The 25,376-nt window shown below is 30.1% G+C and overlaps 1 protein-coding gene across 1 annotated transcript in view; it reads left to right on the top strand.

Annotated features, from left to right (window-relative positions):
- LOC142324525 (Kv channel-interacting protein 4-like) overlaps nucleotides 1-25,376 on the top strand; it is a 720,250-nt gene that overhangs the window by 162,495 nt on the left and 532,379 nt on the right. Inside the window, exon 2 of the mRNA XM_075365357.1 lies at nucleotides 20,225-20,360. Within this exon, the coding sequence (XP_075221472.1) occupies nucleotides 20,339-20,360 (22 nt within the window). The 5' untranslated portion in view covers nucleotides 20,225-20,338. The remainder of the gene's footprint in view (nucleotides 1-20,224; nucleotides 20,361-25,376) is intronic.

Below are 25,376 nucleotides of genomic sequence, written 5' to 3'. Positions count from 1 at the left end.
ATATTGTTTGTTAATTTATTCATTCTTCATTTTCATATCGTTGTTATAAGTACAGTCTTAAATTTACATTATTCTTTTTACAAAAATTTCTTTGTATTTAATTTTTTTTATTTAAAATAAATTACTGTTGCCATTGTTTTTCAAATAATAATATGTTTGCGTGCGTTTTGTTTATCTGTTTTCATGCTGTTTTTCCGAAACTATTTTATTTATTATTACCTGTTTTCAAAATTTCAAATCGGGAAAAATTACATAAAACTTGTTATTTATTACTTTAGTTTAAGTTTTTTTTGTTTAAATACTAAAATTTAAGTTGAAATATTTTTTCTGTAAAAAAAAAATCTTTTTATTTCTAATATTAATTAATTAATATATATATAATTGAAGTATACTATAGGAAAATCTTATCTTTTTTCATCGTTTGTCTGTTAATATAAATCGAGTATTTTATTCAAATTTGATTACACATTCACTATTTCTATGATAACTTTTGTCCTCTCTACACTGGGCTAGCCGCTTTCACTGCCATTTACATAATTTTTTATGAATAGGTTTTTAAAAAGTTTTTTAATAACAATTTTCACTCTGTCTTTGTCCTTGAATCTGAAGCTAATTCTCTTCCTTATAAAAATAAAAAATCATGTGTAATCATATTTTATTTAGAAATCATGTACTATTTAATTTCTTTAATTTTTCATTCAAAGAAATTGAAGAAAATAAAGGGAAAAGGGGTAAAATCATAAAAAAAATTATTTAACTTGACTTTATCTTTAATATGAAACGACCAAAAATAAAATTCTGAAAATAACGCTTTCAAGTTTCATAGTTAAGATAATGCAGTAAAGTGGAAGAGTGAGTGCCGCCATATGTCCCTTTATGCAAGGTGTGTAAAGATAAGCAAGATGCTTACCTTACATGTGGTTGGATATCAGAATTATATTTTGAATTTAAAACAGGCTCGTTATAAATATAAGAACCATACGAGTAATCTAATCTTGATACCTCTTGACTAACAATTTTATTATTATCATCATCAGAGTAATTAATATTATGAGAGGCAATCCCATTATTAATAATATTGTTTCCTGGAAAGATACATTGTTTAATATAACTAATTTGTTGTGAAATTGATTCGTCATTCTCGATGATTAAACGTTACTGAAAATACCCCCGAATCACATTGGATTACAACGAGAATTCATAAAAAATTTACTAGCTTCAATAACTGAAGACTGGGCAGCTATCAAAATTTAGGTTAAACTAAAATTTAATATGTTGATGTTTTTTAAAATTAAAAGTGAACTCAACCAGAAATTTTATTAAAAAAGAGAGTTACTCATTTTAATTGGTACCAATTAAAATTCCCCATTCACGTTTTAAATCGTTTCTACGTTTTAAATCGTTGATTAAAAAAACCAAAATATACCATTCCAATAATTAAGGTACATTTAAAAACAAACCATGGAATAAAGTGTGGTAGTATGTCTAGTCATGGACAGTGCAATGATTACGGCATCATGAAAATTCTTTATTTTCAATATTTGTTTTATATTAAATCGCAAGTAAAACTGTATTAAATTTTAACAATCCTTTTAGCGGTAAAGCACAAATCTGGCGATGTTTAATAAATCTGTCTTAATGTTTAGGATACTCACTCAGGGTATATATAATAATTATTGAAAAAATGGCAGCAAACTCTGCGAAGAAATAAGAAATTCTGGTGGGTATTGAGATCAACAACAGTAAGAGCATTTTACGAACAACTAGACATACAGTAGTGTTTAAATGTTTGTATAGATTAACATGAGTTGAAAATTAAATGAATAGTATTAAGAGATAACGACTGTTTTTTTTTTTTTTTCTAGAAACCAATACTTAATTAACAACAGACGTTATGCGCGAACAACCAAGAGAACGGGAATATATTTTGCGTTAATTACTAGTGTATCTAATTATGAGACATATTTTAAATAAAATATCTCGATTTGCATTAACAAGTTTTAATGCAAACTTTTTTGAATACATAGTGACATACAGGAATTTTGCACACTATATTAATTTTTGAAAATCACATCCTTCAGGTGGCCAGCATTACAACGAGAACATTCTTGGACTTTTTCTTAACTGCAGTAATAAGCCCTCATTGAGAGGTTTTCAACAGTATATCATAAGTAGTACTTATTTTCATTCGTTTCAGAGTTTTAGCCAAATAAAATTTTAATTAATGAAATATTTGGGTCTTACGAGGGGAAGGCACATCGATTAAAATCAATTTTATGTACTTCTCATTTAAAAAAAAAAATGTATTGTAGTTTAATAGGCGTACAAGGAAGTCATGTGGTGTCCACATCAATTTTTAATTTCCATTTAGGAAATTTTTTATGTTGAAGATTTATAATGAAGTATATTTTTACAGTAAAATTTTAATAGTATCTTTTCAAATACAATATGATTATTTGGTTAAGGATTCTTTAAAATGTTTAGGAATGAGAGGAGCGGAAATGTGTACTATAGTGTATTTTTATTTAAAATCGGATCATATTTAATCGGTTTATTGTTGAAAATACGGACATAAGAAGAGATTTTACGCGCTAATTGGCACGGTTAAAACAATTAAATATTAAATCAAATTAACCTAAATATTACAACCTACAAGCTATTTGAACGCATACGACGATGTGTAAAACGGTTAAATTATATTACATATGTATTCGTAATATAAATAAGTCCTGTAAATGGGACGTTTTATACAATTTTACTGATTTATAATTTCGCTTAATTATAAATAATAATTTGTATTTTATTTTAAAATATTTTTAATTTATATTAGTGTCTATTTTTATTAAGTTTGTGAATTTATCGTATGAAATATTAATCCATAATTAAATGTTTTGTCTTATTATAAATACAGATTAAAAAAATAATAGAGTAAAAAATTAAGCTATCTTTTTATTTAATTTATTTGACGTAACTTTACTAAGTAATATTTTATTTATATTTAATATTTTTTCTGTATTTTTTGATATATCTGCTGGAAAATAAGTGATATGAAATAAAAACTTCGAATTACACAAAGTAATTCAGAAAGAGAATGTGGTTAAAAGAAGCCTGTCATAAAATAAACCTATCACTGCGGTATAAGTTCCTTTTCAACTACTGACCGTAAGAATGGTAAATTTTAACTCTGGAATCAATTGCTTGAAGGTAGTTTATATACTATACTTAATCATTTGATTCTAAAAACAAAAAACAATCTAACTTTTGTGTAGGCTGTGTTCTTTTTTCCTTTTGTAAGATTTCTTTTTCTCATATCAAAATCTATCACAACTCTACTCTAAAGTCTATTCACGCCAATTCTTCGGTACGCTTAGCTTGACCTCTTGTATTTCTTAATAGCATTATTTATTTATTTATTATTGATTCGTTACAATACAGCTGTTACGTCTATTTAAAATTGCAATTCATCTGCTGAAGAGTGCAGCTGTACTGTGATACTCTTAATCAGAGTATCATCCATTTTCTAAACATTAGTAACTTATAATATGCTAATTTAAAATGTTATATTTTACCTCGTAACTAATGAGTTATAATAGTTGTACAATTTTACTTTTCAGTAAAACTGTTTCTTATTTCCTTTGTTATTAATTACTTTTATTATTAAATTATGGTATTTTATGAGTATAAAATAAAATACATGAAGTTATCGATTCATAAGAGATTTACTATCAGCGCAATATATATATGTACTCGTTTTTTTAATGACGTAGAGTTCAGCATAGATTTAATATTATCCTATTAAGTATTATGTTCAGTGGAGAGTATTGTGTTAATTGTATACAGAATTCTATACTAAGTCTAGCATCTTTCCTCAGAAGATTTAGAGTTAATAGTTTATTTTTTTAAGTTTAAGTTTAGTCTAAATTATAATGAAATAACATATTTTTATAACACATTTTAATTTTATTATGTTTATACAATAAATAATTTATTTAATATTATACCAACAGTTACTTTATTCATTGCGTCCGGAAAGTTGCTTTACACTGGAATTATGGAAGTGTAACGACAAAACATTCTTAATTATTATTTTGTAATTTTATTTTATAGAACTGATATAACAATAACTAGAACAGTTTATAAAAGGTGTTGAAAATGACCTCTTCCAACATCAGTATAACACTACACACGTTTCAATTTGATTTCAGACACTTTTGTCAGCTGATGAATTATAATGTCTCGTACGTATGCCGTTATTGCAGTTTATAATTCGTTAATTGTGCATGGTCTGTTGTTGCTATACACTGCTTGTTTCGTTGTCCTCCATAGAAAGTAATCTGGGGGAGTCAGATCGGGCAATCGTGTAGACCACAAACCCCTGGAAATGATTCGTTCCTCAAAGACATTTCGTAAAAAAGTCATTGACCTGTTAGGTGTGTGCGCTTTGGTGCCATCTTCTTTGTACCAATCGTGATTGATTTCTACTTCTGTTATCTGACTAATGTTTGTTAAAACAATACAATAACGATCACTACTAATTGTATTTAATTGCGCTTTTTATCCACACCGACCCCGACTTCAATTTTCGCTTCGTGTAATTCATGCAGATTAGTTGTTCCTCAGTCGCGTATTTTGTAAATTAATATACTCTTGCTGAAACCTAGCGGTGACTAGGGTGCCCACGGCAAACGTGTTGCGACATAACCAAGGGCACCCTAACGGGACGCCCTTGGTTAACAACGTTGCAGTAGATTTTAGAGTGAGGGTGGACTGTATGTGTTCATAGGTGATTAATGAAGACAACACCTTGTTGATTATTGAAGGATTGATTAATTGTACGCCGTCTTGGCAGTTTAAAATAATTTTCTAACATAACACTTGTAACTTATAACTTAACATTAAAGATAGCAAACATAAACTAAACAAAACTTAAAGTAATGTTCATCCGGACAAGAATTGAGAGAGTATCCGGACGCGACCCCCTTAGGTCAGGTATGAGTACGTGTTATATGTGATGTCTCTCCTCCAATGTTTCTCGCTTTGTAATATGTTGTTCGCAAGGGTATCTGATGTGCACAGTGAGATACCCGCCCTATTCCGTTGTATGTCCCACTTTCGGCATTTGAAGACTGTACGGTTAGAAGACGCTACGTACAATGCTCGAGGGAGCAGCTTGTGACGTAGAGTGGCGTGATGGTCTGGCAACTATAGTTTATCGTGGGCCCCCTTGCCACCGCTAAGTTTCAGCACCCGACGCAAGAGGGGGTGAAAACGTAACATCAATCATAACTTGACAGCTGACGTCTTGGTTTATTACTGAGCAACACCTTCTTCTTTCTTTTTCCTGTTTAGCCTCCGGTATGAGTGTAAATGAAGTGTAATTCTTGTACAGTCTCAGTTCGACCATTCCTGAGATGTGTGGTTAATTGAAACCCAACCACCAAAGAACACCGTTATCCACGATCTAGTAGTATTCAAATCCGTGTTAAAATAACTGACTTTACTAGGACTTGAACGCTGGAACTCTCGACTTCCAAATCAGCTGATTTGGGAAGACGCGTTAACCACTAGACCAACCCGGTGGGTTATCACCTTTGGGGCTGTCCTCCCGTTCCTATACTAATAGCCCCGGCGCCGCTTCTCTTGTTTTTTACTCCTGATTACCTCCGTGGTATATGTGATGTCTCTCCTCCAATGTTCCTCGCTTTGTAACATGTTGTTCACAAGGGTATCTGATGTGCACTGTGCGATATCCGCCCTATTCCGTTGTATGTCCCACTTTCGGCATTTGAAGACTGTATGTTCAACAGAATCCTTGTCTTCGCAAAACATACATGACGGTGATGCACGTCCGTCTATTTTATGCAGGTAATCTTGAAAATTAACATGCCCCGTTAATATCTGCACTATGTAGAAGTTTACTTCACAAAACTTCCTGCCGTTCCACGCGTCTAGGTCACGTATACTTCGCTTGATCCATTGTGCCACCCCTCCTACATACTAACTGTTCTTCCATTCGGTCAGCATGTCCATATCGACTTCTTCAGACAATTATTATGTGATTTACTAAATTTAATGTTATTTCTGTTAATAATCACATTTTTTATTACTATCGTAATATACGTAAAAATAAATTGATTTGATAATAAAAAAGATAATAAACGACTGTTTACATATTTAAGAATGTTTTGACGGTTTGAGGAATATTTTGAATTTCTATATCGATTTCTTTTAAAAGTTATATGTTTTATTAAATTTAATGGCATTGTATAATCTGGCGACGACACGCGAGAACTTATTTTCATGCGAAAATGGTAGCCATATGTTTTTATATCGTGAAGTATGAAGTTTCATCAGGGTAAACCATACATATAATTGGTATAGATTCGACTTTCAATTTGGTATTAATATTTTCCTAATGCCTAGGTCAGCGAGATCACATACAGAAAGAACAATTTCTAGGTCTACTAGAATTTATTATCGTTGATGACGTGAATCTACGCCAGAACGTTTTCAAAGAGCTACGTATACACTCCGTTCAAAATCGAGCCAAACCTTATAGGTTAGGCCTCAAATCAGCTTTTGATTATCACTCTGAAATTAACTATCTAATTTGAAAGGTAGCGTGATTAAAATATGTAACCATTCCGAAAAATGGAATACTCTTGGATTTTGCTGCTCTAGAGACAAAATAGTTTCTAAACAACTCAATATCCTGCTGATTTCATTAAAAATTTCATTTTGGGGACACATCCTTTATCTAAATATTTTTTATTGGATAAGTTATTATTAGCGATAACAATTAGAGTAAGAGTCCACACATAATATTATTAAAAACTTATTCCAATGTTTTGAAGCACTACAGTCATATAGCGCGAGCTTCGTCCGCGATTCTGATTGATCATCATATTTTTTCTTATATATTTACGGCCATCGATTAACCATAAAAGGTGTTTTAATCTGTAAGTTCAGTATAAAATCAACTTTAAACAAACAGTGTGCTTTGTTTCTTGTAAGTAATATTGTACGGTATATATTTTTTTACATGTTGGCAAATTTCAGTTTTAGACGATTTAGTACTCAATTTATTTAATTATTTGAAAGGATATGCGGCACTCACTTGATTTCAGTGATATTTTATTTAAAAGTATAAATAAAATTTATTATTTAATAATAAAACTATATATAGTAATTACACCTGTCATTCTTTATGGCCTGGAACTAGTTTACTTTAATAATTGAGAAACTAATGTTGTTAAAAATAGAGAATAGAGTCCTCAGAAAAACGGGACCTATAAAGGACAAAAATACTTATAAATTGGATCAGATAAAGAAATTTATAAAAAATCAATACACTAGAAATAAATTTTAGAAAAAACAATATTACATTTCTCGGTAAATTATGAGAATGAATGAATCCAGGTTGAGATTCTACAAGCAAATTTTTATAAACCATCTCTAAATAAATCATTTTATAAATGATTAATTATATTTTATAATTTTATAAATTATTTTTATAAATCATCTCTTTTTTTTAAACCATCTCTAACATATCAAAGAAATGAAAACAGAAATGCAAAAATTCCATCTAACTCGTCAAATTTTCTCAAACGGTGATGAATTTAGGAATTTCTTGTACAATTTGATCATACCTTTCTTTTTCCAGTTTAACCTCCGGGAATTACCGTTCAGGTATTACTTCAGAGGATGAATGAGAATGATATGTATGAGTGTAAGTGAAATGTAGTCTTTTACAGTCTCAGGTCGACCATTTCTAAGATGTGTGGTTAATTGAAATTCAACTACCAAAGAACAACGGTATCCACGATCTAGTATTCAAATCCGTATAAAAGTAACTGCCTTTATTAGGACTTGAACGCTTGAACTTTCGACTTTCAAATCAGTTGATTTGGGAAGACGCGTTCACCACTAGACCAACCCGGTAGGTTAGTTTGAACATACTTGTGAAACAGAAAAAGCCCAGTTGTAGGAAATTGACTGAAGAAGATTAAAAAAATGATATTTGCGTGAACCTTCGATGGTCTATTTGCACTAAAAAAATATATCTTGAATATACTTTTGTTGGTTATTTTAAAATGATCGCTGTTTTTCGTTTGAAAAAAATCTTTTTGAGAATCCAGTACTATTGTTATATTGATTGTTTTACTATTTTAAAATACCGCATGCGAAAAATATGTCTGGTTGACTATCGATTTCGATGTTTAATGTTCATGAACAAGATTCCATGATGGTACGCATAGTAAATAGAATGATGGAATTGTTTGCCTGTGTGCTACTGCACATCATGTCAACCCCACTGACCCCATTAAACATTTAACTTGACACCTTCGCACTCTACAACACAGAAGCGGGTTTATTTGATTTTTACAGTGTTAAAAGCAAAGATTTCATGAATTTTGATAAATAAAAATGTTTGCTTAATTAAAAATATTCAGGCACTATGTTTATTTAAAATTAAAAAAAAAAACGTGATGTACATAATCACATGAGGTTTGCAGATTAATATCCAATAAAAAATTTGTCGATACTAAGAGGAAAATAAAAACGATTTTTAAAATCTCTTTTAATTAAAGAAAAGATGTTTTCTTTAAATTCTATTTTCAGTGAAAAATTAAAAAAAAAATTAGATTTTAAAAGAAGAGGTAGAAGTAAGTCTTTAAAAGAAAAACTTGAAAAATCATTTGTTATCTACATTTTTTCAGTGTTCTTGTGTAATATTTACTAAGCAAAATTCATGTTCAGATTAAAATACTTACATTAATTTATATTTTACCATTTTTGTAGCATATTGCATGTAAATAAAAATTATTAAATAAATATCTACTGAAGTTTAAATTGTGTACAGTCATCTCAAAAAAACAAAAGCGGATTATTAGAGCATAAAAAGATAAAAGCAACTAAATAAAGTACGGATATTACTACGTACATCTAAGAGATTTCTTCTTTTTTTTATAAAAAACGGAATAAAGTTATTTGTCCTCTAGTCGTATTCGTTTTGTTTTTGTACGCTTTATTTTCATATATTGTTATATTTTTCCTTTTTTTTATTTTAAGAAAAAAGTTGTTTGTTATGGTTTGTATTGTGACAGATGGGTATTTTGTCTTGTTCTATAATTTTCTTTCCGACCGACCAACTCCACCTGCGCCAGTCTTATTAATGTTTTCGTGGTACTAAGTACGAAATATAATTTATCATTAATACTTTAATACGATATTATTAATTATTTTTTATTATATATGAACCATAATTTTCGTTTTATAATATGCTGCGATTATATAATCTTTATATCTTTACACATGCATTAATCTTTTGTTGAGTCAAATATTAATAAAAATCATAAATAACAGTTTAATAAAACAAAATTGTTTCATTAGAATTCTAAGGTTCAAATCCTAAAAAAAGTAGCTTTTATTTGGATTTGATTACTAGATGGGGATACCGGTGTTCTTTCGTGGATAGTTTTCAATTAACCACACGTATCAGGATTGGTCGTCCTGAGTCTGTTCAAAAGCGTTTACCGGTACATTCATACAGATCTTGATGAGTCGCTAATGACTTAGATTTAGGCTGTTCATGCGACTATAAAAAAAGAATTGTTTATATTATTTACAATTTCTCAACTTAATACTGTAATATATAATAATATATTCAGTTAAATCATTTTCCTTTTCAATTAAATAAATACTTTTCTTGCAAACGTTGTAACGAACTATATTTAAATAAATTCGAAGGTTTTCAACTTTTCTCCGTTTTATTAAACTTATCTCACGCCATTTTGTTCAGAATTAAATCCTCTACAAGTTTAAAAACGTTTTGTGTTTATTACCCATTTAACGAAGTTATGTACGTCAGACATTAAAAACAGATTTTTTTTACTTCAATTTATTGTTTTTTCCCCACAAATTTCTCAAAAACTACTGCAGATACGGTTCTGGGACCTTTTTTATTACATTTATCAGGACGACAATCGTAATAAATCACTAATTTTGCCCCTTAATAAACATCCTAAATATTTCATTGCGTTATCATTTCACCAGGGTAGCTGAAATCCGAGCGAAATCTTTCACTAGCCGTAACTCGCAAACGAAACATTTTAGGACATAAGTTTATATAAACTTTTCCATTATTTTCACGAGTGGAATTGGTTATGAAAGTCTCAGGCGAACCTTTCGTGATACACTGTGTGTATAGTTTATTTTTTTTTGTCTTCAGTCATTTGACTGGTTTGATGCAACTCTCCAAGATTCCCTATCTAGTGCTAGTCGTTTCATTTCAGTATACTCTCTACATCCTAAATCCCTAACAATTTGTTTTACATTTCTAAACGTGGCCTGCCTACACAATTTTTTCCTTCTACCTGTCCTTCCAATATTAAAGCGACTATTCCAGGATGCCTTAGTATGTGGCCTAAACAAATTATATTTCTTACTGAAGGCTCGTTTCGCTTGTGCTATTCGGCATTTTATATCGCTCCTGCTTCGTCCATCTTTAGTAATTCTACTTCCCAAATAACAAAATTCTTCTACCTCCATAATCTTTTCTCCTCCTATTTTCACATTCAGTGGTCCATCTTTGTTATTTCTACTACATTTCATTACTTTTGTTTTGTTCTTGTTTATTTTCATGCGTAGGACTTCATCTATGCCGTTCATTGTTTCTTCTAAATCCTTTTTACTCTCCGCTAGAATTACTATATCATCAGCAAATCGTAGCATCTTTATCTTTTCACCTAGTTAAAATTAACGTTTCATTTAAAGACAAGCAGTAGCCTCCAAAATGTGCACGATAGAAAAGCCAGATTAACCCAAAAGAGAAGCCAGATTATTAAGCATAAAAAAAAACCAAAATAAAAAACTGAAGCTAAACGTAAAAATTAGAACATAAAATAATTTAAGACATTAAATTTTCCTGGTTGATGTCAACATACATTATTTAAGTAATTAATAAAAATAAAAAAATTAAAATAGAATGTTCGATAAAAAAATTATCAGAAATAAAAATAATTCCAACACTTAAAATTACATTTTTATTATTTTCTCATTAATATTGAATTACACTCAAAGAAATTATCAAAACCTGGTCAGTCTTCCACCTTAAAATAGTCATACGAGTAATTATTGTGTCAAAGATCTTTACATAAACTTCTACGTCATCAAATTTTTCGTCCCTATATTTTTACGTGAAATGATTTTAGGTAAAAATTTATTTTTTGTTCACTTAACAAAGTAGCTAAATTATTTTTGTGGCTTATAAACTGTTATTTGTTTTTTAAATAAGATTTTTATGTTTTTAGAAAGAGATCGTGTCCTTTTCAGTTAGATTAATGAAGGGTGTTGTTTGATATTAATACATGACATTCATTAACTTACGTTCATTAATAAAGTATGCAGACCGAGTACAGTTACTAAAAGTTGCTATAAACTTAAGTTACTTGACCAAGATTTTATGGTAGGTATAAACGTAGATGTTGCTATAGAATATATACCTTATTAATATTCTCGTATTTTATCTTAAAGGTTTATGTAATAAAAAAGTTCTATTATATTTTCTAAACATTTCTGAAATTACTCGCATAAGAAGAGATCTTATTTTAAATAATCTTATTTAAGCGATTAAAGGATTTTGTAGTTATTAAATTTCCTACGATTAGTTTTGTTTAATTTTTTTTAATATAAAAAATAAAAATTGTTTAAAAAAATTTGTTATTCATCCTATTATACTTTTAAAATTTAATGAAGTTTACGTGTTTGGGAGCACTTATAACCCTTTTGCTGTATAATTTGTATCTCAGTTTTTCTTTAGTACTTTTAAAGCTCTAAATATCTTCTCTGTTAAAAATTCTTTAATTAATAGAATACATTTTTTTAAAATAAAAAACCCATTACGTATTAATAAGTACATCATGGTGTTTAAAATGGTAATATGGCGATTTTTTTTCTTTACGCGTAAGAAAACTTTTACCTTTGAAGATGTGTTACTTAATAATGTATTAAAAAAATTTGAGTTCTGTATTTTTTTTAACCTCCGAGACCACCGTTAGATATTGCTTCAGAGGATGAGATGAACGATTTGTAGCGTGTTTGCATTTTCACGCACGTGCCTGATCGGGATTCGAACCCGGGTCCTCCGGATGAAAGGCCGAGACACTACCACTCGCGCTACGGAGGCCTTTCTTTTCTTTTTTCTGTTTAGCCTAATGGTAATTACCGTTCATATAATACTTCAGAGGATGATATATATGACTGTAAATGAAGTGTAGTGTTGTACAGTCTCAGTTCGACCATTCCTGTGATATGTGGTTAATTGAAACCCAACCACCAAAGAACACTGGTATCTTTTCTTGCGTTATTTCTGTAGGTTTTAATTTATTTAAATAAAACCTGTAGCAGTTATGGAAACTCATGAATAAACTGTAAACTTTTTCGCATTTTTTTACGGCAGTCCAATTTAATCGTTTCGTATCCTGATTTAAAATGACTTTTTTTTTAATTTAAAAAAAAAGATAAATTATGTAAGCAAACAGGTGATAACCTTTGATAACTTTTAGCATAAATTATATGAATGATTTCCCAGGTATCATTCAAAATTTGTGTCGTTTTAGTGAAGGAATTAAGAACTAAAGCACTTAAGGACAAACAGTTTACTGTGCAGTTTGGAGAAAAAATTTGTAAGCCATGTATAAGGCGTTTCATAATGTTCTTCGGAGTTTCGAAAATTCGAAACTTTTTTCGAAAAAATTCGAAGATTTTTATACGCCCTCACTATATTACTCACCTAAGCCCAATAACCGTATCGGCGTTGCGCGTATATAAGACAGTATAAGTGCGCAAGCTCAGTGTCAGCAAATAGCAATCAAGGTCATACACTTGCACATTTGTTACTTAGCACGTAGGAATATTGTAGCTTCTGATAAATTTGATAGATGTTACCGTATTCTGAGTGCTACGTGTTTTGAGTGTTATTATTATTGACTCTATTTTACGTATTATTGTAACCATATCACGCAAGGTAGTAGCGCTTTTCACTATCAAATACGTATCAACTGGTTAAACGGATTTTATGAATAACCCGCCATTAATAATTGTAAAAGAAAAAGAATTTACTGTTTTAATGTTGACTGGGAAGAACAATTTTGTTTGTTAACTTTAAAGGCAAATCTATCTGCTTATTGTGTAATAATAGTATGGCGCTCCCAATAAAGTTTAATGCACCCCCAATAACTTTTGAATTTATTTTTCGCTCTTACTGACAAAAAGGTTGCCGACATCTGGGCTATTATTACATACATATGTACTGATTCACGTATCAAATATTTTTTAAATATTTATAAAAATTGGTAGAAAATTTGTTTCATGAATGGATATATACTTGTGTGAACTAGGTATCATGGTTGTACCCGATAAATACTTTTTACGGAGGGATGAGATTGTTTTGGTACAACTAAAGAGTAGAAAAAAAAATAGTCTGAGCTTTGGTTCACAGATAAAACCAATTCAGTGAACCATAGAAATATAAATATCAAGTGAAAAGACATGTATATATATATTTTTTAATTTTACAATCGTTCCGTATTTAGTGGTTTCAAGATAATTAGGCACTTTTATCTGCCTAATTTAATTTCTACTTTTATGATTGTAAGAATAACAAACGTTTCGTACAATGGGTATTATTTACTTTAGCAGTTAAACGTACTTACTGCTTCCAAAGAGATCATAAAACTGGTAATAAAATTCTTTTCCGTCATCGTTTATTTAGGGATCTCTACTTCCACACAGCTATAAAAATAATTTTTCAAACTTTAATGTACGTTTAAGTTCACTTTTTTTAACGAAAGAATACGTTTTAATTTTATTAAATAACTAGCATACCCGACAATGCTTCGCTATTGCTAGATTTGAGTATAAATGTAGATTAAATGAACAAAATTAAGAGTTTGATAACACATTAACAAAATGAACATTACGGAACTTCACAAAAATTTAACCTTTCCCTTTTCCCTTTCACCCTTTCCTTTTTCTTCTTTTTCCCATTTTCATTTTTACCATATTCCCTTTCCACTTCCTTTTCCATTTCCCCTTTACCTTTTCTTCTCCCATTTCTCTTTCCCTTATTTCCTTCTTCCTCTTTTCTTTTTTATCCTTTCCATTTCCTTTTCCCGTGTTCCTCTTTTTACCATTTTCCCATTCTTCCCTTTTTTACCTTCTTCTCTTTTACTTTTTTCCATTTTCCCTTTCTCTATTTTTCCCCGCGCGTAAATCGGTCCAGTAGTTTTTTAGTCTATATCGGATACCCATATCGGAAACATTGAAATGGAATCGTAAAATATTTAGAATAGCGTGTGTTGCTTTTACTTTCAACAGATAGCGCTGATTTAAAAAAAAAAAGCATGTTTTACCTGTCACAGGTGTGACATGTTAGGTATATAAAAATACGCGTGTATTCGAATGCAACGTTGTGTCGAAATTTCAAAGCAAACGGTGAAGAACTTTCGGATATTTAAGATTTTGAACCAACGAATATTTACATTTCTATTTATATAGATCATCTAGAATAATCTAAACCATGAGTGTTAATTAAACTTGTATTTTATTTATTTAAAAGTTTTTAATTAAGTAATTATATTCTTTTTAGTTTAGTATGATAATTTAAGTATTTATACATACGTAAACAAGTGTATTTATTTTAATTATTTTAATTTAATTAAGCTACGTACTATAGATTTTTATAGTCTATAGATTGAAACTTTCAAATTGAATACTTACTAAAACCACATATTTTTACTTTCTTGTCCAGATAGCTCTATTGCTCTAGAAGAGAAAGTATTGAAATCGTGTTCACGTGTAACGCCACAGGTGAACGGTAGAGTGAAATAAATGAATAGTATTTAAAATGTAAAAAATTAACTCGGTTTGGCTGAGTCTCGAATTCGATCGCCAGGTTGACTCGGTAACCCACCGGGTTGGTCTAGTGGTGAACGCGTCTTCCCAAATCAGCTGATTTGGAAATCGAGTTCTAGCGTTCAAGTCCTAGTAAAGCCAGTTAAGCCAGTTATTTTTACACGGATTTGAATACTAGATCGTGGATACCGGTGTTCTTTGGTGGTTGGGTTTCAATTAACCACACATCTCAGAAATGGTCGAACTGAGAATGTACAAGACTACACTTCATTTACACTCATACATATCATCCTCTGAAGTATTATCTAAACGGTAGTTACCGGAGGCTAAACAGGAAAAAGAAAAGAAGGTTGACTCGGTACTTGGTGTGTTTAGCCTCGCGGCTAAATTAGTCTGCCGACCGTACAAGCGAAATTTATAAGTTGTAAAATTACATATTTTAATTAGTGCCTACCATCGCCGCTAGTGCCGCCACATCCGCACAAATTAAATACGGTATGCGTGCGCGCTTTATCTGCGTGACGGGAAAGTCATACAACTATGTTGTCAGCTTTTTTTTATCGCAAAACAAATTAGAAGAAAGTAATGCGTTTAGGTTGCATATCCTTAAATTTCTATTTCTACATTTTAGATGCATAGTAAATAACTGATTTTTATTACCTTTAATTATATAAACAATAGTAGATTTCACAGTACTGGTTTTTTGTTTTGTTTTGGTAATTCTACTGTCATTTTATATGCGCCAAGATTAATCACCTGAAAACAAATATGTGCGGTTAATTTTATAGTACTAGTATAAGTGTTAATATCTATAATTTCTGCAATGTTGGATAATTCATGTTACATTTAAGTTAAATTCTTTTACATGTAAGGGGTTGGAAGATATATGTTATCGATCTATATGGATGAGATTTTTAAAATTCAATAATGTGTTTTTCCAGAATGTTTTATTATTCGATTTGACTAAGAAATCGAAACGCTGCATTGCATTTGATTTTAAAAGAATTTGTTGAAAAATAATTTGGCCATCTTTTTTTTTTCTATTGTAGGGTTTTTTTTGTTCTTCTGGGCCAGTAAGGATCACGTTTGCATAATAGTTTGGAACTTCTTTTATTTTTCCAATATCTTTTCATTTTTTCACTGTGTTGTTGTTTTTCTTCCTCGGTCCACTTTTTTCCTATGCCCCTGTTATCCTTCTTCTCTGAAAACTTAAATTCTTTGATTCATTTTCTAAATTTATTTCTATTTAAACAGGTTTCTTTTGAGATTTTTAAAATTTAAGCTCGTTTCTACTTCTTTACAACAGCTAATTTTAATAGTTCTACTGTTATAAAAGTTAAATAATTGTTTTTTTAATTTGTTTTCGCTCATTCCGTATAAATGCCCATAAAATTGTAATCTTCTTCTCTGGATGGTGTCTTTTATTTTTTCTGTACTTTTATATTCCGTCGTGGTAATCGGGCCCATAAGTATTTCTTACATTTTTTATTCTATTTTAAAAAGGTCTTTATCCGAAAAATTTCACAAATACTCAGCGCCCTATAATGCCTCCAGAAGAATTATTGTTTTGTAATGTCGGAGTTCAGCAATATGCGAAAGCGATTTTTTATTATATAAATTTCGTGTTAGTTGAACGCCAACCCCATTTTCTGCGCACACTGTTTTAGCGCTTTCTTTTCTAAAGCGTTTGGCGTTGTTCGAGGTATTTAAATTTTGATACTCTTTTAATTTCCTGATTTTCGAGAAATTTTAGAATTTGTAATTTATTTTTTTATCGTTGGAGAGCCATTTTGTTTTTTCGAAAGAAATGTGTAAGGCTATTTTATTTACACTATAGGTTTGTCTTTTTAGTCTATATAATTATTAAATGTAAAATTATTCAGTAATTGTAATATCATTACAATGATCACCTACAAAAAAAGTTTAATTTATTATAGTATATGTAAAATTATGGAGTTGTAAGATTTGTCTGATTGTTTATGTAAAAATATTAACATTTATTTTCCTTTAGGTAAAATTGTATTGTTTTTGCTTTACCATTTTTCTTTATTACGTACCTTTTTCGAGCCGTATAATTAATATTTATAAAGATTTTATTATTTGTTTATTTTAAATACAAGCCTTCAGAGAAAGTAATGATTTTTTTACGATGTGCGACCTCTTTTTAGCTTCATATCTCATCATTTCTTTTTTAACCCTTTATTCCCTTTTGTTGTTTTTTCTTTTCATTTACATTTCACGTAACTCAACTATTGCCTTCCTTTGTCCCTATTGGGTCGTCTTAGAATTATTCTCTTTCCATTTTATCTTGTTTTTTTTTTCTATTTCTTTTCTTTATAAAGTCCACAATGGTTCCTTTTTCTTTGAGGAATGAATTCTTAGTGTTAGAATGTATTCTTTTTTCTCCTGCTCGTTTTAAAAGTATGAAAGTAGGTTTTTATATAATTTAAATTCCCTAATCAATGAATATATCATTTAGGTTATTTATTGCATTAATGTGCAATGTTAATTAAGTTTTATTTATTTACTTTTTAAATATGTAATATATATCTTAAAAAAATATTTAATAAAATGAAATTAGAATTTAAAAAAATAGTTTTTTGTATAGGATTTTTTCGTTGAAAATATTAGTTTTTCATAGTTTTTACATTTCAAAATATTTAAATCTGCATTTTTCTGTAGCTTTGTAAAGTTCAAAAACTTTTAAAACCATTTTCTACAATTTTTTTTAAAGAATTACCAAATATAAAGTTTTTAATTTTATAAATATTTAACAGTCACAATGAAATTATCTTATCATAATTTCATTATATTTTATCTTAATCAATTTACGTTATTGTTATTGTTGTTTACTTTATTTATAAAATTATAACGAATGTCTTTGTAATATATCAAAAATTTGCGCTGATCAACAGAATTATCTTAACCGAAACGGAATGGAATGGAATATAACATTTTATAATCACCGGGTTAGTCTAGTGGTTAAACTCGTCATCGCTAAATTAGCTGATTTTCGAAATCGAAATTCTAAGGTTCGATTCCTCATAAAGGCACTTGCTTTTATATGAATTTGAATGCTAGACTGTGGATACTGGTGTTCTTTGGTGGTTAGGTCTCAATTAACCACACGTCTCAGTAGTGGTCGACCTTACCACCCCTAAATATGTGGTCTGTTCCAGACCGTATGTTTACCGGTACTTTTATACAATTAAAATATTTCCATGGCGCTCGACCCTAAGTAAAAGTATGACTACTCATAAGTAAGAAATAAAAATAAATAAAACTCGTGTATCTTCATTATTTTTTTTACTTTATTAACATTACATTAATAATTATAAATGTCTTAGTTCAAATAATTGTGAAGCTTTTACAATATTTCGCGGCGCCCCTACGAAGAGGCCGCGGCGCACAGTTTGGGATTCACCAGTCTAACCGATTCCGGTTCTCGTTCAAGTCGATCATTGTTAGTGTTGAATATTTCTCGAATTATTGCTTTGTTTTCAGGAATTCTTCGTTGTAACATTTTTTTTAGGTTGATTAGGAAGATGTACTGAGAAATGTTATCGCAGTAATAGGAATTACACCGCAGGCTTTGCGTTCGTACTTATTGCGATACGCACAGATTGTTTTGTTTTCTGAGTTTTTCTGAGAGAAATTCATTCATATTCATTTTGGTCTTCTTTGGACCACGGTTACCTAGTTGCATGATGTTCTCGGTTTGTTCTTTGCTTCGCAGACCTTTTTTCATCTTTTCATTATTATTTTTCTTCTGTTGCTCAGTCCACTTCTTGACTATCCTTTGTTTGTGATCTTTGTCTTTGAAGTTCTTAATCTGTCGATTATTTTCTTGAATTCATCTCTATATTGTGTGATGTCTTCTTAAATCTTCATTTTCTCCAGGTCCTTTTGCCGTTTCTTTAACCCAGTTGGTCGTTGCTTTCATCTATATAAGGTGATTGAAGATCCTTTTCGTCAGTCTGTTGTTATCTATTCTTATATATATATATAAAACATAATTTTAAGATTATATATATAGGTAAATTATAAAAGATTGTTAGTTATATTTTGATGTAGATAAATTGAATAGGAAGGTTTTACCCTTAAAATATGATAAATTCCGTTTGAAATTTTAAAATAAAATTAGATAAACAAGTTTTATAGAAATTCTTCGACGAATGTAATCCATGTATTAATTCGGAATAGAACTTTATGAGAAAACGTCTGGGAAAGTTGGAGAACTTGCGATTGAGTACTGAGAGACAGTTACATCTGTGGGGAACGTAGCTTTAAAAAGGAATGTTCATATCTTTTCTTTTTTTTATATTTATTCTGAATACTACGTTTAGCGTTTCTTTATTTTAAGTTATATCGTGAATAATCAGTTATATCTGTAAAAGTTGAAGATAATTTGAAATAAAGAAAATGTTCTTTGCGCTATTATGTTAAAGAAACTTTTTTGTACTAACTTATTTATATTAAGGTTAATATATTAACCATCATTTCATTGACTTTTTAAACTTAATATTTTTAAGTTTTTTATTAATTTGAATTCTTGTAGATTGTAACTTTAAGGTTAAATTGAATGATGATGTATGCAGATTATACATCAAAGTGAATTTAAAGCACTTAATTCGATCAATGAATTCAAGTGTTGTTCTGTCAGTTATTAATTAACTGGTTATATATTAACGAGACAATAGCTGTTGGTATTATTTTAGTCCTAAAGCGACTAATAACGATCGAGTCATTGTTTACATAGTCTACAATATAAACGATAATTACTTCACACTTCGTGATCAACATTTAATTATTATACTACATCTCAATATCGTAGTACGGTCAAATTCGATATCTAGAAACTGCTGTACGTGCATTTTTGTCGTATATCTGTACGTTTGATGAATCAATTCAGAATTAAAAATTAATTCAAGGCATATTTCATTAAAATTAGTTGTACGTTTTATTAACAATTTTAAATATAGATTTATAAAATATAGTATTAAAAATTTATTGAAGAAATTAGAATTTGTTTAACTAGTTTTTAAATTAAAATATTACCGGTTCTCAATCTATTGAAATTAAATGGCATCACAGATCATCTACAGTAAGTAAATTAATACTTAAAATGTATTCTTTATCGGTTATACTTTTATTCTTAAATTTCCTTGGAATAAAATATGTGGTTTCCGTATTACATAATTTGATTTGATTTATTTTATATATATTTTAATTTTTCTATTAAAATATTTATGTATGTTTTTTTTTTTACTATATTATAATTATATGGAATTTTTGTTTATAAAATTAGGGTTGGTCTTGTTCCTGATGTTATCGGCCTGTCATCTTTTTCTATCCGCTCCACCAATTAATTATGGATAAACAAGACGCAGGATAAAGATAATCACTTTAAAATTTTGGAAATATGTTTGGAGGCAAGAAAAAAGGTAAAAATTTATATTTAGCTAAGCAAAAAAGAAAAAAAAGGAACTTACTGTAACAATAATGAAGTTAGTTTATTGTATTATTTTATTTTGCAACATTTTTATTTGTTATTATTTTTTTTGCATGATGTCTGCTTTAGACTGATATCCATAAATATAATCATATTAAAAAAAATGTTTTCTACAGGATTTAATATTTGAAAATTTTTAATGATTATAATAAAACATTATGAGGGCCTTTAAAAAATTAATTTTTATTGTGAAATATTCATTGAATATTATTTTTAAAGATAAATTTTATATTTTTTTTTTTTATCAACACTGAAATACATTTTATATTTGTATTTTTGGTAAAAGATTTTCACCATTTGTTTCCCAAAAAAAAGTTATTTTGTTCAGAGTTTTGTAATTCTTTAGCCACTACCTTTTCATATCACAATTATTAGTTGGAGTATCACAGACGATTAGCGCTTAACTGTACCTTCTTATAGACGGGAAGAAAATTGAGGGCGCAAATTAAATTGGACACCATTGGCCTCGAGTAAACTATTCGTCTACTTATCCCGAGTAAATAGGTACTTTACTTTTAGAAGGAAAGTAATAACCATTCTTGATTTGCTAGCCAATAAACTGGCCCATTAATAAATAGGTCCAATGATATACTGGCGATCAATTAATGACCCTTTTTAAACATGTACTGTCGGTCATTAAATTTCCTGTAATCGCCATCTACTTTGCTTAGAAGTCGTGTTTTTCAAAGAGAAATAAACTCCAAAAAAAAAATTAAACGAATGAAATGTTGAAAAAGATGAACCCTCCTCCAAATACGTGAACTCCCAAGTGTTAGACCTCTTCACTTAAACTAACCACCAATTCACCAATAACTTTTCCGAAGGATTCTTTAAAGTCCGGTACAATACGTAACATCTTTAACAAAAAAATAACATTTCAATGATTGCCAGTCGCCTGAGTATTGGCTACCAAATCAGACGTTTAACTCCCAATCAGTTCTGGTCATATGTAAACGGCTACTTGACGGTAACTTAATTGAAGTGTAGTACTACTATCCGCTACTTGTCCCAATCTGTAAGCGAAGCGCCTTTTCCTTGAGGAGTAGGGAGTTAGTGGGTTTGACAGACTATTTTTAATCTTATTGGATCGTCGATCCACCTGTTACTTGATTTTAATGAAAACAGATCCTGTTCTGAAACTAGTTAAACTGAAATTTAACTACTTTCAAGAAAATCCGTATATGAATTAGGGGTTCATACAAAGCCTAAGGTTCTCGAAATGGTAAAGAATTAAAATTAAAACGCTAGATTTATGGAATAACATACAAAACAATTATTTAGTTATCATGTTTATTTATACCTCAGAAGCAGGAAATAGAAAGTACACCGAAGGTCGTCGTGACGATGAATTGTCAGGCGTAATGACATTGTTATGAATTCTGAATGTCTAACAGAAAAACGAAAAAATATAGTAACATGCTGTTGAACTACTGTTGTACTCGATTACACTGAACAATTTTCTTCACTATACTCTAATTTCCACATTTAGTTTCTGTTTTAGATTTTTTCATAATTCTAAATCAATTAAAACGGAACGAGTCATTGGTTCCCTAACTACTAAAATTCGAGTTGGTCTTTGACGGTTCAGCTAAAACCACTAATGGCCTATCTCTTACTGATACTTTATTAGTCGGACCTGTAGTCCAACAAGATCTATTTTCCATATTGCTTAGATTCAGAATCCATAATTACGTCATTACATAAATAAAGATAAATAAATATCTTGACTGACCATTTTCACGACTTTCCTTTTTTTATAGAGTTTATTTCATCTGATTACTTCTTGAACTGAACTTAGTTTTTATTTATTAACGTAACCTCTTGAAAATATCCATTATTTTTCGATGCCTATATTTAAAGAATTATTTGTTTTTATTGGGAGATGGTGTCGTTATTTATCGAGTATTAGAAATAAAAAATTGTTAGTGTAAAGTAAGACACCCGCCTTGAGACGATCCCGGTCACCACACCATCGTCCCCATTCATAGTCATGACCCTCTAAAATTGCTAACACAATACAGTCATCAGTTTGGCCTCTGTCGGGATGCCACCTGTCCAAATGCTCGGCAGACATTTCCATCAGTGTATTTACACAACTTACTGTCGCCTTTGTATGGCTTCTAGCCACGATCACCTACCATAACTTACTATTCGCAACTATCAAGTTAACCGATTCGCAGACGCGCGGTCCTCTCGCTTTCCTATAACACCAAAGGTTTCACACAAAAACTCTTCTTCTATCTAACTTCAATTAGATTATGCACTCATATCATTGCTTGACTAAGACTTTAAACACCAAAAATACTACCTTCATACCAACAAAACAAGTGTTGATCGAAACAACGACAATTTTGTACTACAATCCAATTTACTAAAGTCCTCTTGATTTATTTAAAATCAAGAAACAGGGTCACCAATTTAATAAGCTTCTAATGAAAATATACCTTATTTCTCTCTGCTCTTGTCCGCTTTAGGGAGCGAAATCAATGCCTACACCCTCCCACACCGCAGCTCCATCACAGAGTTCTCCACACATCCATTCTCATCCCAACAACCAATATCTCAATTAACCGGGACTCGATCCCAAAACGCCTATCTTAGCGAAGTAAGCATCCAGGCAGGCCCGTAGCCATCTGGGTTGTTATCCTGTTATACATCTATAACAACACAGACCGTCTCGGCCATTCTCCGCAGGGTTAAGAATCTAAGGAAGCCAACTATTGTGTTCCATTCCCTTTCGGTTTTCCAGTTAACTAACAGATCAAAACCAAAATCCTCGCGAGCTCTTTAGATACTTTGGTACATTCAGCTTCGTATCTGGGTCAGACATACAAGACATAGCGCAGATCATCTGAAAGTAGAACGGAAAGAAATACGGTATTTTTTTATTAGAGGCTTATTAAAGTTGTGAATCTCTTTTGATTTTTAAGTAAATCAAGAGGACTTTGAATAAATTAAATTGTAGGACAAAATTGTCGTTGTGTTATCAACACATGTTTTGTTGGTATGAGGATAGTATTTTTGATTCTACACTCCGTGCTCAAGCCTGAATTAATGTGAAGTAATAAGATAATGTTTATTCACGTTGCTGTTCTTCAAACTGATGTTGCATTAGAAAAAACGTCCTAAATAAAATTTTTAAATATGAAGTCCATTATTCATTATTTTACGGGTTTAATTGGTTATATTTTATATTTGGTGAGGAAATTTAAAAAGAAAAAAAGTTCTGACTAGCTTAAACGTAATTTATTTTGCATTGATGGTTAAAGATAATCGTCCTGTGCTGGAGTTTATTAGTTTAAAACTCAACCGAACCAATTATTTTTTAACGATATTATTTCCGGCTATTCTATTGTTGGGATATAATTAATACCACATCCTGTTACGAAATCTATTGATGTGATAAGCTACACGCTGTCCTCTTTGTGAAAAAGCCACAATTCAGAATAAGTGGAGAGGAATGTTGTCATCAGTCATTTCTTTCATGACAATGCTCGACCGCACACTGCAGCTGTAACAAAGGTGCTTCTGCAACGTTTTCGTTGGGAAGTGTTTGATCACCCATCATATAGCCCGGACTTGGCTCATCCGATTTTCACCCCTTTGCTTACATGAAACGCTGGCTAGGAGGACAACATTTTGGCACAGACATCGAGCTGCTGACCAGCGTAGAAACATGGCTGAAAACACAGGCGGCTCCGTTCTATGACGAGGGTATTGGAAAGTTGGTACCACGCTACGACAAATGTCTAAATCGGAGTGGCGACTATCTAGAGAAATAGCGTAACTATGCAAGTTCTTGTTACAAATAAATTTTTTTTATTTTCACTGTGGTTTTAATCTCGTGACCGATCAGACCTTGAAAAAAATAACCCTCGTATATCTTATGATGTTTGTGTAAGATTTGTTTAAACCTTAATTTTTTAATGTACGTATAGAAATGTGATATTATTTATACGAGTATATCGACTGGAAATCTCTTTGAATTTAATTTTTATTCCAGTAAAACAAATTATTGAACCATCGGTTAATATAGTGATTATTATTATTATAGCAATAATGAAATAGTTTCTATTATTTTATTTTCATAAACATCATTATAATTAACGGCTCCAAATTGAAGATTAACTTCCTGTATTATGTAACGCTTTCCTTTTACAACTTTATAGGAAATAAAATAAATCAATAACGCATTATTCTCTTTTGAATTAATTTTAAAATAGATTTTCAATAACAGTATAAATCCATGTAGAATAATTTGTTCCAACATCATCTTCACACCGGATATTTCGTTTTTATCGTGTTATTAATTCAGTTAATCATCTCTTTTTTCAAAATTGCATTAAATGTAATCGATATGTTTAGTCCATGATCCTAGTAAGAAAATCTCGTGAGTGCATGCTAAAGAAAATCGCAAAAAAAGATTGATCCTATAAAATATTACTTCGGAACTTTTTTTCTTTACATAAGTCTTGCATTTTACCATCCATCATTCGTCTTTCTCAGCAAACGTGATCTTCGAAAAAATTGGTTTTAAAAAAAAAATGAATTGTTGGAGAACAATTCTATTTTGTATGCTCATCAATATATCACCGTATGTTCTTCAATAACGAATTTTTATTATTAAAGATATCTTTTAATTAGCCTTTTAATAATTACCCGATATAATTTTTTTTTTTTATATTACTTATTACTTACATTACTTTGTGTAACAATAAAATTAGTGAAAAATATTTAATATTTACCACATATGTAATATTTAAAAGCTTTTACAATGTTCAATGTTCATTATATTTGTTGTGGAATATTTGTATAACAGGAAAAGTTGTTTAAATTTATAAAACAAAAAATTAAAAATAATTTTCAAGTTCTTTTTTCGTAAATGTGTCTTATAAAAGAATGAATCCTTTGCGTTCTCAGACCTGTCAAAGGTCAAAGTATCCTTAAA

Source organism: Lycorma delicatula, chromosome 5, assembly GCF_047948215.1.
Source record: "Lycorma delicatula isolate Av1 chromosome 5, ASM4794821v1, whole genome shotgun sequence".
NCBI lineage: Eukaryota > Metazoa > Arthropoda > Insecta > Hemiptera > Fulgoridae > Lycorma > Lycorma delicatula.
Note: the sequence above shows the minus strand (reverse complement) of the source record. Positions and strands in the feature narration are given on the sequence as shown.